Raw genomic sequence first — 13007 nt, forward strand, 5'->3', positions numbered from 1 at the left:
CACCGGCCTGCACAAGCAAGGGCAGAGGATTCTCCTCGGCCAGCCCCTGTCTCCAGGCTGCTTCTCCCAGGCAGGGTGGGAGATGCTTTAACCCTTCTGGTGCTCTGAGGATTGAATTTCCTTCCAAAAACTGAAGATTTGGCAAAAGAGCTGCTTGTAGAAATACTGCCAGGTCAGCTAATAGCCAGCTGAGGTGGTGCCCCTGGTTGAAAAATCACTTGTAGGTAAAAAACAAAGCTTCCCCAGGGCTTGGCACTGGCTCCCCGAGCTGCTTTCCACTTCTCTGTCAGCAGCAGCCACCTCTCGTCCCCGTGGGGTAATGGCCGGGGCCGGGTCAATGTTTAACCGAGCAGGGAAGGACGTGTGGGCACGTCCGTGGGAGCCAGCCCCGGCCTCGGCGGCCAGCAGGGAGCTCCCCGGGAACCATGGTTGCTCGCAAGGGTCCCTCGCTGCTCAGGGAGGACGGTGCATGAGGGGTTTTCCTTCTCCTTTCAAAGCCGCTGCTCTGCAAGATGGGCCTGAGCTCTTCCAAGACACACCCCAAGGTGACCAAGGTGGCACCGATGCGCGCCAGGGAGGACCTGCCCGCTCTCGCCGCCCCATACCGGCTCCCCGGTGTGCCGGGAGAGCCCAGCCTGCACCCACCGGCCGTGGCGGAGTGGGGAAAACCCACAATTCACCAGCAACTTCCACCTCTCCGGGAGACCTGGTACGGGAGAGCCTCTGCAGGTAAGGGGGTCATCAACGAATTATTGCGAAGCGCAGGGCAGAGACCCACAGGGCTTCAGCTGGGGCTGCGGGTTTGCTTGCTGCAGTGCAGGGTGGGTGTAGGTCTGTGCACATGCCGTTCTGCATCAGTAGCTTTTTGCCATTTCCAGAACATTTTAGCTTTGGGAAAACTCTTTCCCCCCCCCCCGGCCCCCCAGCCTGTTTTGGAAAGTGTCTCAGTCACCAGAGTCCAGATCCCAGGCTCCTTACTCCCATCGGTCATCCCCCTGGGAACAGCCCCACTCCCCAGCATCGGCCCGGCATGCAACGACACCAGCCTGCATCCAAGCAAGCCCTCGTACAGCAGCCCTGTAACTCCCGGTTATACACCCGTTCTGCTCACCTGCCGCCACTGGGCATATCGATATCATTAGCTTAATTAGAATTAGATTCTGGGTAACGTGCTCAGCAGGTAAAATTCAGCATTAAAATAAATTATAGCCATGTCTCGCAGGGGGCTAATTTCATAAGCCAAGAGGCAGAGGATGGCAAATAGCGCAGCTGTGTGTGTTTTTCTACAAGTGGCATCGCGCAGCCTCTCCCGCAGCCTCTCACAGCAGGGTTTAAGCTCCGTCCGCACCCAAACCCTTCCCGGAGGCGAGGAAGAAGGTTTGCACCCACCTGAAAGTGGATGCATAGCTCCGTGCAACGAGCTGGATGGTGACAAACAGCTTCCCACAGCTACTTTAGGTGAGCGTAGGGAGCAACCCCCATGAACGCCAACGCGGTTCGCGAAAGGGCGGCGCAGAGGAAGGAGGATCTGCAGCCCTAGCGCCCTCCTCCCCTCTCTTCCATTTCCAAAAATGAATTTCTGACACATGCCGAGCAGCGTTAAGCACCGCTGCTTCACCAGGGGCTGGATATTTCCTTCAGGATCATCCACCGAGAGGCATCAGGAGAAGGTGAAAGCAAATAAACCTCTGGCACGATAGCAGGGACGCTCCCGGAGCCGGAGGTCCTGGGGTGAATACAGATCAGGGCTGGCTGTACAACAGGGGGTTTCAAGTATTTCATGACAGCAAGAGCAACCAAATACTCCTGTTCTGGAAAATTTTCATCACTGGGTATTCAACAAGTGCTTGTAAAACATGTGTACTTTTATAAAAAAAAAAAAAACTTTAAAACCCCCTCAATAAATGTCATTTTCTACGACTTTTCATTTTCAGAAATAAAAAGAGTATGCTCAAGAGTACTTGAGCGATGTATTAGCTTGAGCTGCTGTCTAAATAAGCAAAGCCGCCAAAAGAATATGTTTTATTTGGTTTATGAGGGTTCATCTTGGCTTGTGTTAAATCCCCGCTTCCTTTGGCAGGGAGGATCTGCTGCTACTAACTGAAGTGCAAGGGTAAAAAATAAAAAGTCACGAGAATGACTTCAGCTTGGGCCCCGTGCTCCCTCGGTGGTGGCTGCGCGGTGGGACAATGGTCCCTCCCCGTCAGCATCGTGCGGGTGTGCCAGGGACCGTCCCTGCCCCAGGACCGAGCAGGCTTGGGGACAGAGAGCACTTGGCTCCCAGTTCTGTATATCTGTAGAGGTTAAGGGCAAACCTCCTACAAGACACATGCATGAATGGGATGAGCGGGAATAATTTAAATATATTTTAAACAAAAAAAAAATTTCATAAGGGAGAAATAACTTCCCCAAAGCCACACACCTTGCCAGAACAAGCCCAGGCCCCAGCCCCAGCCCCAGCCCCAGCCCCTTGCCTGTGCCGGGTGCCACGTTCCCGGCACCGTGAGCCACCTCCTTACGTTTTACTTCCCCCTTAGAAATTCTTTATGCGCTAATTTGTCCTGCAGATTGAGAGGCAATAACTTAATAACCCTCTCTTTTGCTATTACAAGCTGCTATTTCAGCGTCTGCTCCCCGACAGCTGAAGCCTGTCTCCGGAGGAGTCGCCTGCGCTGGAAATCTTCACTTCAGCAGCTTCGCTCAGCAGTTAATCATTGCCAGTGCTCAGCAGAGCCCAGCAATCATTTATCCCATGGAGTCACCGTCTCCTCCCATACCCCAACGCCCTCCCTCCATCACCTTCTCTCTCTTCTCCCAGAGCCCTGCCTTGGCAATCTTCCATGGTGCTCCTTTAAAGGGACCACTGAAGTCCCCCATAAGGTGACCTCCAAATTATTGGTTTTCTTTCTAATAGAACTATTAAACTTGGCATCAACTATAAGTGTAATTCCTGCACTTATCCCCAACTCTCCTCCCCTGCGGCCACCTCGGGGCTCCCACCATGCGGGAGCCAGAGCTGCTCAGCAGCACCTCGCTCAACTCCACATATAAAATGGCATTTGAGTGCACCAAGACAGTTTTTTTTGGAGGATAGTGAGGATAGAAAAACTCTTTTGTAAAAGAAATACTTACTGCATATGAAAGTATTTATTTGTGCAACAAACAAACCGAAACAAAACGCAGCGGTGTCCACCCGAGAGCACCAGCACAGAACGGACCCAAGCCCAGATCACGTTCAGGCCTCAGCGAAAGCACTGCTTTTATAACTAGCGGGCAATCACCGGTGTGTAGCACGTTATTTCGGGCTGATTTCCAAAGATGACGACAGTCTGCGATTGTACCGCTTGTCTGTCCATAACCCACTAACTTCTGAACCCACTGGCTGGCTGTAACCCAGCTTTGCCACCGTCAGTAAAAGCCTCAGAGATATTTCTCAATTCAACCAAATAATAACAATATTAATAATAATAATAAAGTCTCAGGGACTGTGCAGCACGAAGAGACCCAAACTGCTGCCCCTTCCCCACTTTAAAAGGGCAGACAGGTTTCTTGGCCAGCTGATGGTCACAGGCCACGGAAGGAAAAGAGGACCCTGGGTCACACCAGGGACCCAGGGAGGCCACAGGAGGGACTGAGGATGATTATTGTCATATGTAGGATGCATGAGAGGTTGTAGAGGGAAGTAGGAGAGGAATGTGACAGACATTTGTTAGAAACCCGCAGGCACAGGTACATCCTCACTTTATTTCTGCAGCTAATAGAATAATTCATACCATGTGTCACTGGGGTACACCGAGAGAGACATTAGTAGGACATGCCAACCAAGAAATAGGGCAGAAAACTGTTGCTGAGTACAGCCTAGCAGTTGATGATCACCCAAAAGTAACTTCATCCATTTCTTCTCTAATCTTTAAGGGCCCCTTTCGTTCAACACCGTTCCGGAAAAGGGAGAAACCAGCATCATTAAACAGCACCCGCCACGAAGACCTCAAGTAAGAGGAGTTTGAAAAGCTCCCTATGGAGTTGCTCTGATTGACCAATATGACATGGGCTTTCTGGGAGGTGCGGGCACATGCCATAGCACCACGGTGGGGAAAACAAATATCCTACAGCAATGCAAGTAGGAGGTCCTACCTCTAGATGATCATCCCTAGACGAGCTTTATCACCAGCCCAAGTTTGATACCTGGGGCAGAGCAGGTACGTTGACCGCAGAGAGGTTATTTTTGGTTCATTAGCACAAGGGAGAGGACTTCATCTTCTAAGAACAGCCAAAGAGGGGCCAATGCAGCGAGGCCCTTTGCCTACCTGCCCGCCTCCATGGGTCCATGCCTCGCTGGCCAGCCCTTCTGTGCTATGGTGACACCCAACACGTCCCAGCACTCGCCACAAGGCCACCTCTCCTGCAATGACCCGCTTTCCTTTGTGGTGTCTGGGTATCCGCAGCCAAACCTTCATGCTCCCATGGGGCTAATGTGGCCAAGACAGAGCCCTTTGCAGAAGGGATCCAACTTGCATCACGTGGGGCTGGTTTTGGCTCTTCAGGCCAAATATCCCATCAAGGTCTGGCATCAGCGTAGGGGCAGAGACGCAGGTAAAGCAGACAGACGTGCTTTGCAATAGGGGCCGGTGAAAGCAGGGAGCAATCATTTTAGGTTTCAAGAATGGCTATGCATGCTGTGTACCTACCCGTACCTTCACCTTCTCCCCTCAATAGCACTGTATATACACGTGCACACACACACCTCTGTATATCTAGATATAAAAAAAATCCTCCCCAAACAAACATAAAACACCCTTGTTCACTCCTCCATGACCTTCCTTTCCCCTTCCTGCACTTCCCAGATCCCTTCCCCTCCAAGCCCTGAAACCCAGGACTCTGCCTGACCTGGCAATCGGCTTTTTCCCCACACAAGAGTTATCACAATATAACTAAAGCTCCAAAAATATATTTATATCCATATAATTTACCGCAAAGAAGGAAACACTGCTAGTGTACCATGCCACACAAGGGTTAGAGTTGCTATTTCATTTTAAAAAAGTGACAAGAAGCCCTCCACACGCATTTTCTGTGCTGATATTTTTATGCACTGATGCTTTTATGCAATACAAAACCTGGGTGAGGCTCAGGCCATCATGTGCTCACAGGGCTAAGCTGGAGCTGCATTACCGGGGCTGTACAATTCTTGCTGTGAATCAGGTTATTTAAAACCCAAACCCAGAGAAGCACGCCGCTTTCTGTGCTCCACCTGCATTTTCATTGCTCCTCCACACCCTCCCAAACCAGCCAGCAATACCTTCCAACTTCCCATCTCTTACCTGCTCGCTATTTAAGATGCAAAGCTGCTGGTGTTTGGCTGAGACTGAGTTCTCTTTCCATCCCTACGTGCCCACAGGGGGTCAGGGAGGGACATCAGGGACACCAGGCTCAGCCCCGCTCTGGATGCCCCAGAGCTGCAGCTCCCCCATTTTGCTCCTCAGATCTTTCTCCTTCAGAGCCCCTGCTTGAGGCCTTTGGCTGCATTTCTTCTTTGCTCCTTGGCCCAGGTCTGGGGGCTCCAAAACTGAGAGCAAACAGGGCTCAGAGGAATAAAATCCGGCAGGGAAAGGAGACAACATGAGCAGACCCCTCCAAGCATGGGTGCAGCAGAGTATCCTGCCTGGGGAAAGCACTTGGCTGCTGGAAATAAGCCTCCCACGCTCTCATTAGGCAGGACTTTCAATTAGCAATTAAGGGCAAATGTTGTACCTGCTGCCGAGACCCCTCTAAGAGAGCCCAGCTGCATGGTGCACATCAGCAGCCTAATGGAGGCTGGAGGGAGTCCTCAGCAGTCGGTGGCTGGGGACAAATGGAGGCAAACGTGCTTCTTGGCTGTTTAACCCGTGAAAGAGATGTATTTGCCCCGACTGGCTACGAACATCTCTGTAGCACTCCTGTAGGTGCTGGGTCACCCCAGCACTGGGTGCAGCTTGGAGCAGCCCTGGGACTGCCCTGGGTTACACCAGCGCCAACCTGCCCCTCAGCTGCCGCTGGGCGTCTTCTTTCCCCGGCACCTATATAACCCCTTGCCATCAAAACCCTTGGGTGAACATCTCACTTCCCTGCACTGCTTTGAGACCCTCCTGTTCCTCCCCCAGAGCATCTCCACTCTCCCAAAATTTGGTGACAAACCCTCTGCACACGTCCCACAACAGCAAACCCGCTGAAGCGGGGGTGCTGTGCTCAAGCCTTCCTTGCTGTGATTAAGGCCTTTTTAATATAATAAAGAACAGAGGAGCCACCAGATGGGGGTCAGTTGAAACCCAGGCTGCGGCTCTGGCCAAGACTGGTGGCTTCAGAGAGCAGAGGTGGCCACCAACTATTGAGTAACGTGTCCCTGGATTTGGTGGGAGGATGAGGCAGCAGCACCTGGAATGCGCCCAGCTATGCCCGGTGAACTGTGGAATCGCAGCCTCATTTAAAAATCTCCTACCAGCATGTAATTTTTAGTCTTTGATCTTATTTCCATTACGGCTGTACTTATGTATTATTAAAACACTGGTAATACTCATTGCAGGACGACACCACTGTTAATCCTACCCCGTGCTTCTGCCATTGCTGTTAGGGAGTGTAAACAGCACCAGCAAAAGCCCTTTTCCCCGTGGGAATATTTTCAAAGACAGCAGAGCAGGATGACGTGGCCTTCTCAAGGACTGTTAGAGGATTTTGGTCAGGGAGTGTTTCCAGAGGAAAATCCCGTGAGGTTCACAGAGACGAAGAGAGTCAATTTTCCAGCCTGCGACACAACTTTAGCCGAAAGCCTGAAACTTGGCTTCCCCGCCGGGCGCAGCGAGATGAGCCGATAGATGCGGGAGTTTATCTGCCTTCAGCCACCCCGCGCTGGCTGCCTTGGTGGCATCTAGGAGTGATGCACAGCCCGGACCACAGTTTGTGGTGTCACATGCTGCCATCTAGTGCCATTTTTTAAACTTCATATTCAGTTTTGTGGGGGTTTTTTGATGCTGAAAGACATGTGAACTTGGTGTTCGGGGCTGACGGGGGATGCCTCCTTTACATGCTGCTGACTTTTTTTCTCCTGCGTTATTGCATTGACTTACAGGATGCTTCAGAATTGCAGCTCAGGCTTTGGCAACAGTTCAGTGCAGACAGCCAGAGGCATGTCAACATTTAGAGGACACTCCAGTTCATATTCAAGAGGCTGATGATGGCCCACACAAAGTGTGAGTTAGGTCTTACTGATGAATCCCTTGATGATGCTCCCCCTAATTTTTATGGAAGCTGGACTGAGCTCCCAGCCTAGAAGGGGACACTGGCAATATCAAGCCATGAAATGACCCAGTATCATCTAGTAGCTTGGCACAATTTAAGGAGACAACTTAGGTCCTTAAGATAAAAATCCGTGCTCAGGGCAGTCTGTAAAGCAAGTCTCTGCCCGCTTCCATTAGCCACCAGGAAAGACACTTTGTACCACGCACAGTCCTGCAGAGAAAGGTCGTACTCAGGCCAACATAAAAGAGACTGGTTGGACAGAGGGAATGGTGCTCTGGGTCTCAGGTATCTGGGATCTGCCCTTGGATGACCTGCTAGGAGACTTTATATTAAATTATGAGACCTCTCCATGCTTCAGCTTCAACATGAAGCAATCTGGGCTGGGGTTTGTCTTCACTCTGGTCTTGGCTGGAGCCTTGGGCACTGTTGAGGCTCAAAGAGAAATACCTACGGGGATGAAACTAATGTCAAACTGGGTTTTTGCTGCTTTGACTCTAATGCAGGTGATTCCCCCGGTTTCGTCCACTCCCAAAGCACATAAGATGTTCACCTCCCTGAGCATCTGCTAGAGATGCCAATCTCCTTCCTGTATCCCAAGCAGCTGGGCCAGAATTGGAGCTGGAAAAATGTCAAGGTAGTTTCACATCAGGTTTTATGATTGTGTGGAACAAGCAATGCTGAATATTATAAATATTGGACTTGTAGAGGCTTGAACCCGCTGGCCCTCCGCAAGCCATCGCTCCTGCAAAGCCCTGGAGTCAGCAAGAAGTGGCTGCAATCCCAAAAACGAAGGTAAGTGCACGGGTCAAGCCCCGTGCACGGGTTGTTGCCGGCTGCAGGCTCCTTTCCCTCACAGTTCGGGCACCTCGAGGAGCCGAAGAGCAGAAGTTGGTTTTACACCGGCTGTGCTCCCATTCCTGGCTAAGCCCAGGAACCGGCTGAAACACCGGTGCGTGGGTGAAAGGATACAAAGTTAGAGGAAAGTTTTTGAATCTCCAGCATGACTGTTCCGTGGATGAGGAGGACCTGCTGAGCCAGGACCTTAAATATTTTTGAGGCTAAAGGCTTGAGGACCACTTTGTTAAATGGCTGAGCAACTTGAACACCCCTCGCTTGCAGTCGGCAGGGAGAGGGCTGCAAGTGCTGTGTGCCGTAAACACCCCCTGCAACCCCAAACGTGCAAAAGTGGTTCCTCCCTTCGGATCACGAGATTACCTTGGACAGCCAGCTCAAAGCGGTAACACCTCGGGGGGCAGAAGCATGTATACATTGTTTTCATGAAGATTTTTCCATCATGCCCCAGAGCTGAGAGATAAAGTGCAAGCGCAGTGGAAATTTGTGATAAATTCCTGCAAGTTGGCTACGCAGGGAGATGCTCGCTGCCTTTATCTGGGGAGCACCCGAGGGGCTGGGTGTGGATTTGCGAGCTGGTGGCTGTTCCTTTCTCTTTCAGAAAATGCAGGTGTATTTATTTACGTTTTTAAACACCTCGTAGGCTCTGGAGAAGAGGGGGCAAAGCCTGAGACACTTCCCTGGCAGGCGGCAGCACTTACACAAGCTGCAGATGCTGGACTTGACCCGCAGGCGCCGAGAGGTAACGCTGAGATGGATTGGGGGAGGCGCTGGGGCTTCCCCTCTCAGACGGGGGTCTGCCCATCCCCGGTGTCTCTCCCGTGGACCAAGGGGCTTAAAGCCTGTTGCTGGGAAGAGCAAATGAAGCTTTCCTGGTGGTTTAGGCAGAGGCGAGGTGGGGAGCATCCCCGGGGTCCCCATGATCAGTAATTACTTCTGATTTTTGCAACGCTTTGCCCTCATTTGGCTGTGGCCCATGGAGAAACCAAAAAATCTCTGTCCGGGTCATGTTCAGTCACAGTTTGGCAAATACCATTTGCCCTGGTTAAACTACTCAACTGTGTAATTATTTTCAGCACCAACCCCTTAATGATATGCCGTGCCGAGCTGTTAAAATGTGTTTGCTCCTCTGCTGCTTGTGTTGACGATTTGTTTGCAAACCCAGGCAGAGCTGAAGCGAAATCTCCACAGGGAGGCAAAAATCAATAAACAAAAAATCAAGGAATTCAGCCCAAAGAAAGTCCTTGACGCTCCCCAGAGAGGTGACAGCGCCGAAAGCCGAGACCTCGTCCCTGCTGAGCACAATCAACGTTTTCATGGAGACGACCGTGGTAAGTAGAATAATTTTCCAAGGAGATGTAAAACTCACCAGCAGCCTCTTAAATGTCATCAAAGAAGTCTCCCTATGGAAACTGCTTTCACTGCTCCATCTCCTGCTGTGACATGGGGCAAGTTCAAAAGACTGGAGGCGGGGGGGAAGCAGTGAGATGTGGTCATAAGGCACAGAGCTGGGATGCCTCAGAGCAGGACTCAGGTCTGGGCTGCTTCTCTGATAGCATCCAAATAGACCTGAGTAGATGTGAATAGCCATAGGGGCTTAAAAGCAAAGTCCCCAGGGCCAAGCCCCTGCAGGAGCAGGTTTCCACCGGCAGAAGAGTCTCAGCTTGTCCCACATGTCCCCTGCATGGCAGACTGAGCACAAGGACAGAGGGTGTCCCTGGGGCCCCGTGTCCTTGGAGAGGCAGGGAGTCCATTGGGCAAAAGCGTCCCAGGAGGTGAGCATATAGACCGCTGCATAGGGGAATATACACGGGCTGGGGGGAACCTCTGAAGCTCCACCAACACGATGGCCAAAGGGGTGAAGGAGAAAAAAAAAATGGAAAACGACTGCTGGGAGATCAACCCTTACACCAGGTTTTGCCCCCTGCCCTCGGCCCCGGCACTGGACACCTCCTGCCCCAGCCTGGGGTGTGCTCAGGTGGATGCAGGCCGTGACAATATCACGGTGGTCACTCTGGCAGGGTTGGCAGCTGCCGAGAAAAACGTGCCCTGCCGGCTTTCCTTCAAGCACGAGCCATGAGTTACTCTGGCAGAGTCTCCGCCACAACAGGCATCCATCCTCAGCTGGGGAGCCGAAGCCGAGCCCCAGCCCCACGCTAACCCAGCGATTGCCCCATGCAGGCACGGAGCTGGTCCCTTCCTGGAGGGAACACAGGGCTGAACCGCTGGTAGCTGCAGTCATTTGTGGGTACACAACTGTGTGGTTCCCTGGCAAAATATACCAGGGCACATGGTGCAAACAACCAGCTCAAACCTTCAGCTGGGGTCAAGCAGGGTGGGCTTCAGAAGAGCTCTTCTACTGCACCAGGTTGGTTACATCTCAAATTTTTCTGCTCTGGAGAAAGGAAGCGTGATGTTCCCTTGCAGTAAAAGGGAAACCTGGATGATTTGAGATAGCTGGTTATTTTCAGGGACCTTGTGAGACTGTTTTTTGGGGGAACAGTCAGCCTTGTCTCTCCCCCCTTGACATGCATGAAGGACCGAAGGAGGGTACCCACATACATTTTGGGGCGTTGAACCTTGCAGTAAGTCTTCTCTGGCAGAGCACCCTTGGGCACGTTGGGAAGCTGGAACTGGGCTCAGCAGGGGAAAGAAATGGAGAATGAGCTGCTTGGGCAACAGCTGCCAGAGATTTGCTCCTGGCTTCATCATTGCATGGTCCACCAATACGTTGCATTCACATGCACGGTGTAGCCTCTGGACTCCTGCCGTTCTTAAATGACCATGGGGTAAACGTTACAGTCACTGAGGTTACTCCCTTTTTAGGTTTAGTTTTATATAGAAACTGCTGCCCGCTGCCCAGAGCCAGGCAATTTCCATCGCAGATTTGCATCCCTCTGGGTGATGTGTAATTAAGGTGAGATGTTCCCGGTTAGACGATTTCCAGCCGTGGCTCCGTGTTACTTTCAACGTCTGACATGAACAGTCATCAGGTGAAATTAATTTAAGGGCGACAGATCTCAGCCCCGCTTGGGCATGTCTCCCTGCTGCAGCCCACGCCGTAGCGCAGGAGGGAGCACGGCACAGTCCGCGTGCCAGCGATGCCAGCAAACACTGAGCAGGGGCTTTTCATTCCCCCGCACGCCTCGAGGGTGGGCGAGCAGCAGGAATGGGCGTAGCGTAAGTCTGGAGGGCTGACCTGCGGTGCTTTGGATTTGGCTGTGACTCCGATCTAAGCTTTGGGGCACTGGTTGACGCAGGCTGGGGGAGCAGCTGGGGGGGTTGGAGATGCCAGGGCACTCGAGGTGACCTTACTGTCCCCAGTGAAGGGGAAGTCGAAGTGAATCTCAGCCGCCACTTCATACTGACATTTCCGAGGCACGAGCCCTGTTCTGCTTTGCTTGCACGTGACAACCTTCGGCACAGGCTGGAAACAAATCACCGAGGGTAAAAATAGTTAAATCGGTGAAAAACTTGTCTGCTGGTGAACTTTCACCAGGAGAAAGGGGAACAGACTCGGCTGCTCCTATTCCCTCATGTTTCTTCGCCTCAGCGCTCTCCTGCTTGGGGATAAAACCATACTGCCTCTTGCCAGACTCTATAATTTCACCAAATATAATCCTGAGTATATTATACCTTACCCTGCCCAGCCCTGAGCATGGGGTATGGTCTTACAGGCATCTCTCAGGATCTTCTGTACATGCCTCCAGCTGCCCGTAGCCGTTTCCAGCTAAACTCTAGGGGACTGGGCATGCAGCTCCACAAAATTATGATTTTCATTTTTTTTTTTCTCCCCAAGGAAACACATGGGGTAGAGGACTCTCCAGGCAGCATGATGGGTCTGAACTTGCTCCAGGCAAGAGCAGGAAGGTTGACCTGTGGTTCTGCAGGGAGTCGCGGACGAGGGATCTGTTCTGGGACACCTCCAGCACGGGTTCCGAGGAGTGGGAAAGGGAAGAGAAGAAGATTTACCGCAAGCCTACGCTTGTGAGAACCAAGACAGAGAGAGTTTCTCTCTTCGATGACTTCTTTGATGAGGATTTCTAATGGCATGGCTTGGGGTGAGAGGGATGTGCTGAAGAAACAAGCCACAGCTCTGGTGGGGCTGAAACCCCCCTGGGTGGATGGACTGAAGGTGGAGACACAATGTTTGCAGTAAGCGGCATTTCTGGGAGTACGGGCCAGTGGAAAGGACAGCTGGAAATGAGGAGATCGCTGATGTGGAGTGAATAATGACTGCTTGGGTTATGTGGCTGAATCAAAATATGTGGGGAAAAAATGGCTTGGACCGAGCAACAATGAAGTGGGGGTAGAGGGAGGAGGAGAAGGCTGGCAAAAAAAAAAAAGGCAGAAGCTGGAAAATATTCTGGGTTAACCCCAAATATTAAGTTCCAACTGAAATGAAATGTTTTGCTTGCCTTTGGGTTACTCAAGCTTTCTGTTTAACTTGTTTTTAACCTTATATCCTTTTCTAAACCACAAAAACCCAGTTCAAAATGCAAGGTAAAATGATTCATTTAGGAAATCTTTATAATAAATATTCTGGCATTTCTGAAATTCCTTTTTGACATTTCTTTGGAATTTCCTCTCCTTCCCCGCCCAGACACAGAAATACACGTACTTTCTTCAGTACTAACCTCTAGTTTTATGGATAATCTTCTGAAAAAGCTGGCTTTCGTTCACTTGCCTTCTCTGTCCAGGGTTCAGCGCTGCGCAGTGACTGGTGGCAACTGAGGGATCTCCAGCATCTCCTGCAGACACATACCCCGGTGGTGCTTGTCAAGGCTGCTGCATCCACCGAGAATGTGAACAAGCTGCCCTGTTGCAACCTGACATTTCCAAGTATATTGAAAAAGATGGTTACATGAAGGGTTCCAGATCTATCA

The 13007-nt window shown here is 51.4% G+C and overlaps 1 protein-coding gene across 1 annotated transcript; it reads left to right on the plus strand.

Moving 5' to 3' along the window:
- The first annotated feature begins 404 nt into the window (after positions 1-404).
- Positions 405-12672, plus strand: CCDC198 (coiled-coil domain containing 198). The gene is made up of 6 exons (XM_076345687.1): positions 405-729; positions 3916-3992; positions 7975-8061; positions 8765-8863; positions 9287-9452; positions 11921-12672. Exons 1-6 carry the CDS (start codon positions 513-515, stop codon positions 12166-12168), a joined length of 894 nt encoding a protein of 297 aa, XP_076201802.1. The 5' UTR covers positions 405-512; the 3' UTR covers positions 12169-12672.
- The last annotated feature ends 335 nt before the right edge of the window (positions 12673-13007 follow it).

Source organism: Aptenodytes patagonicus, chromosome 7 (genome assembly GCF_965638725.1).
Source record: "Aptenodytes patagonicus chromosome 7, bAptPat1.pri.cur, whole genome shotgun sequence".
Classification (NCBI taxonomy): Eukaryota; Metazoa; Chordata; class Aves; order Sphenisciformes; family Spheniscidae; genus Aptenodytes; species Aptenodytes patagonicus.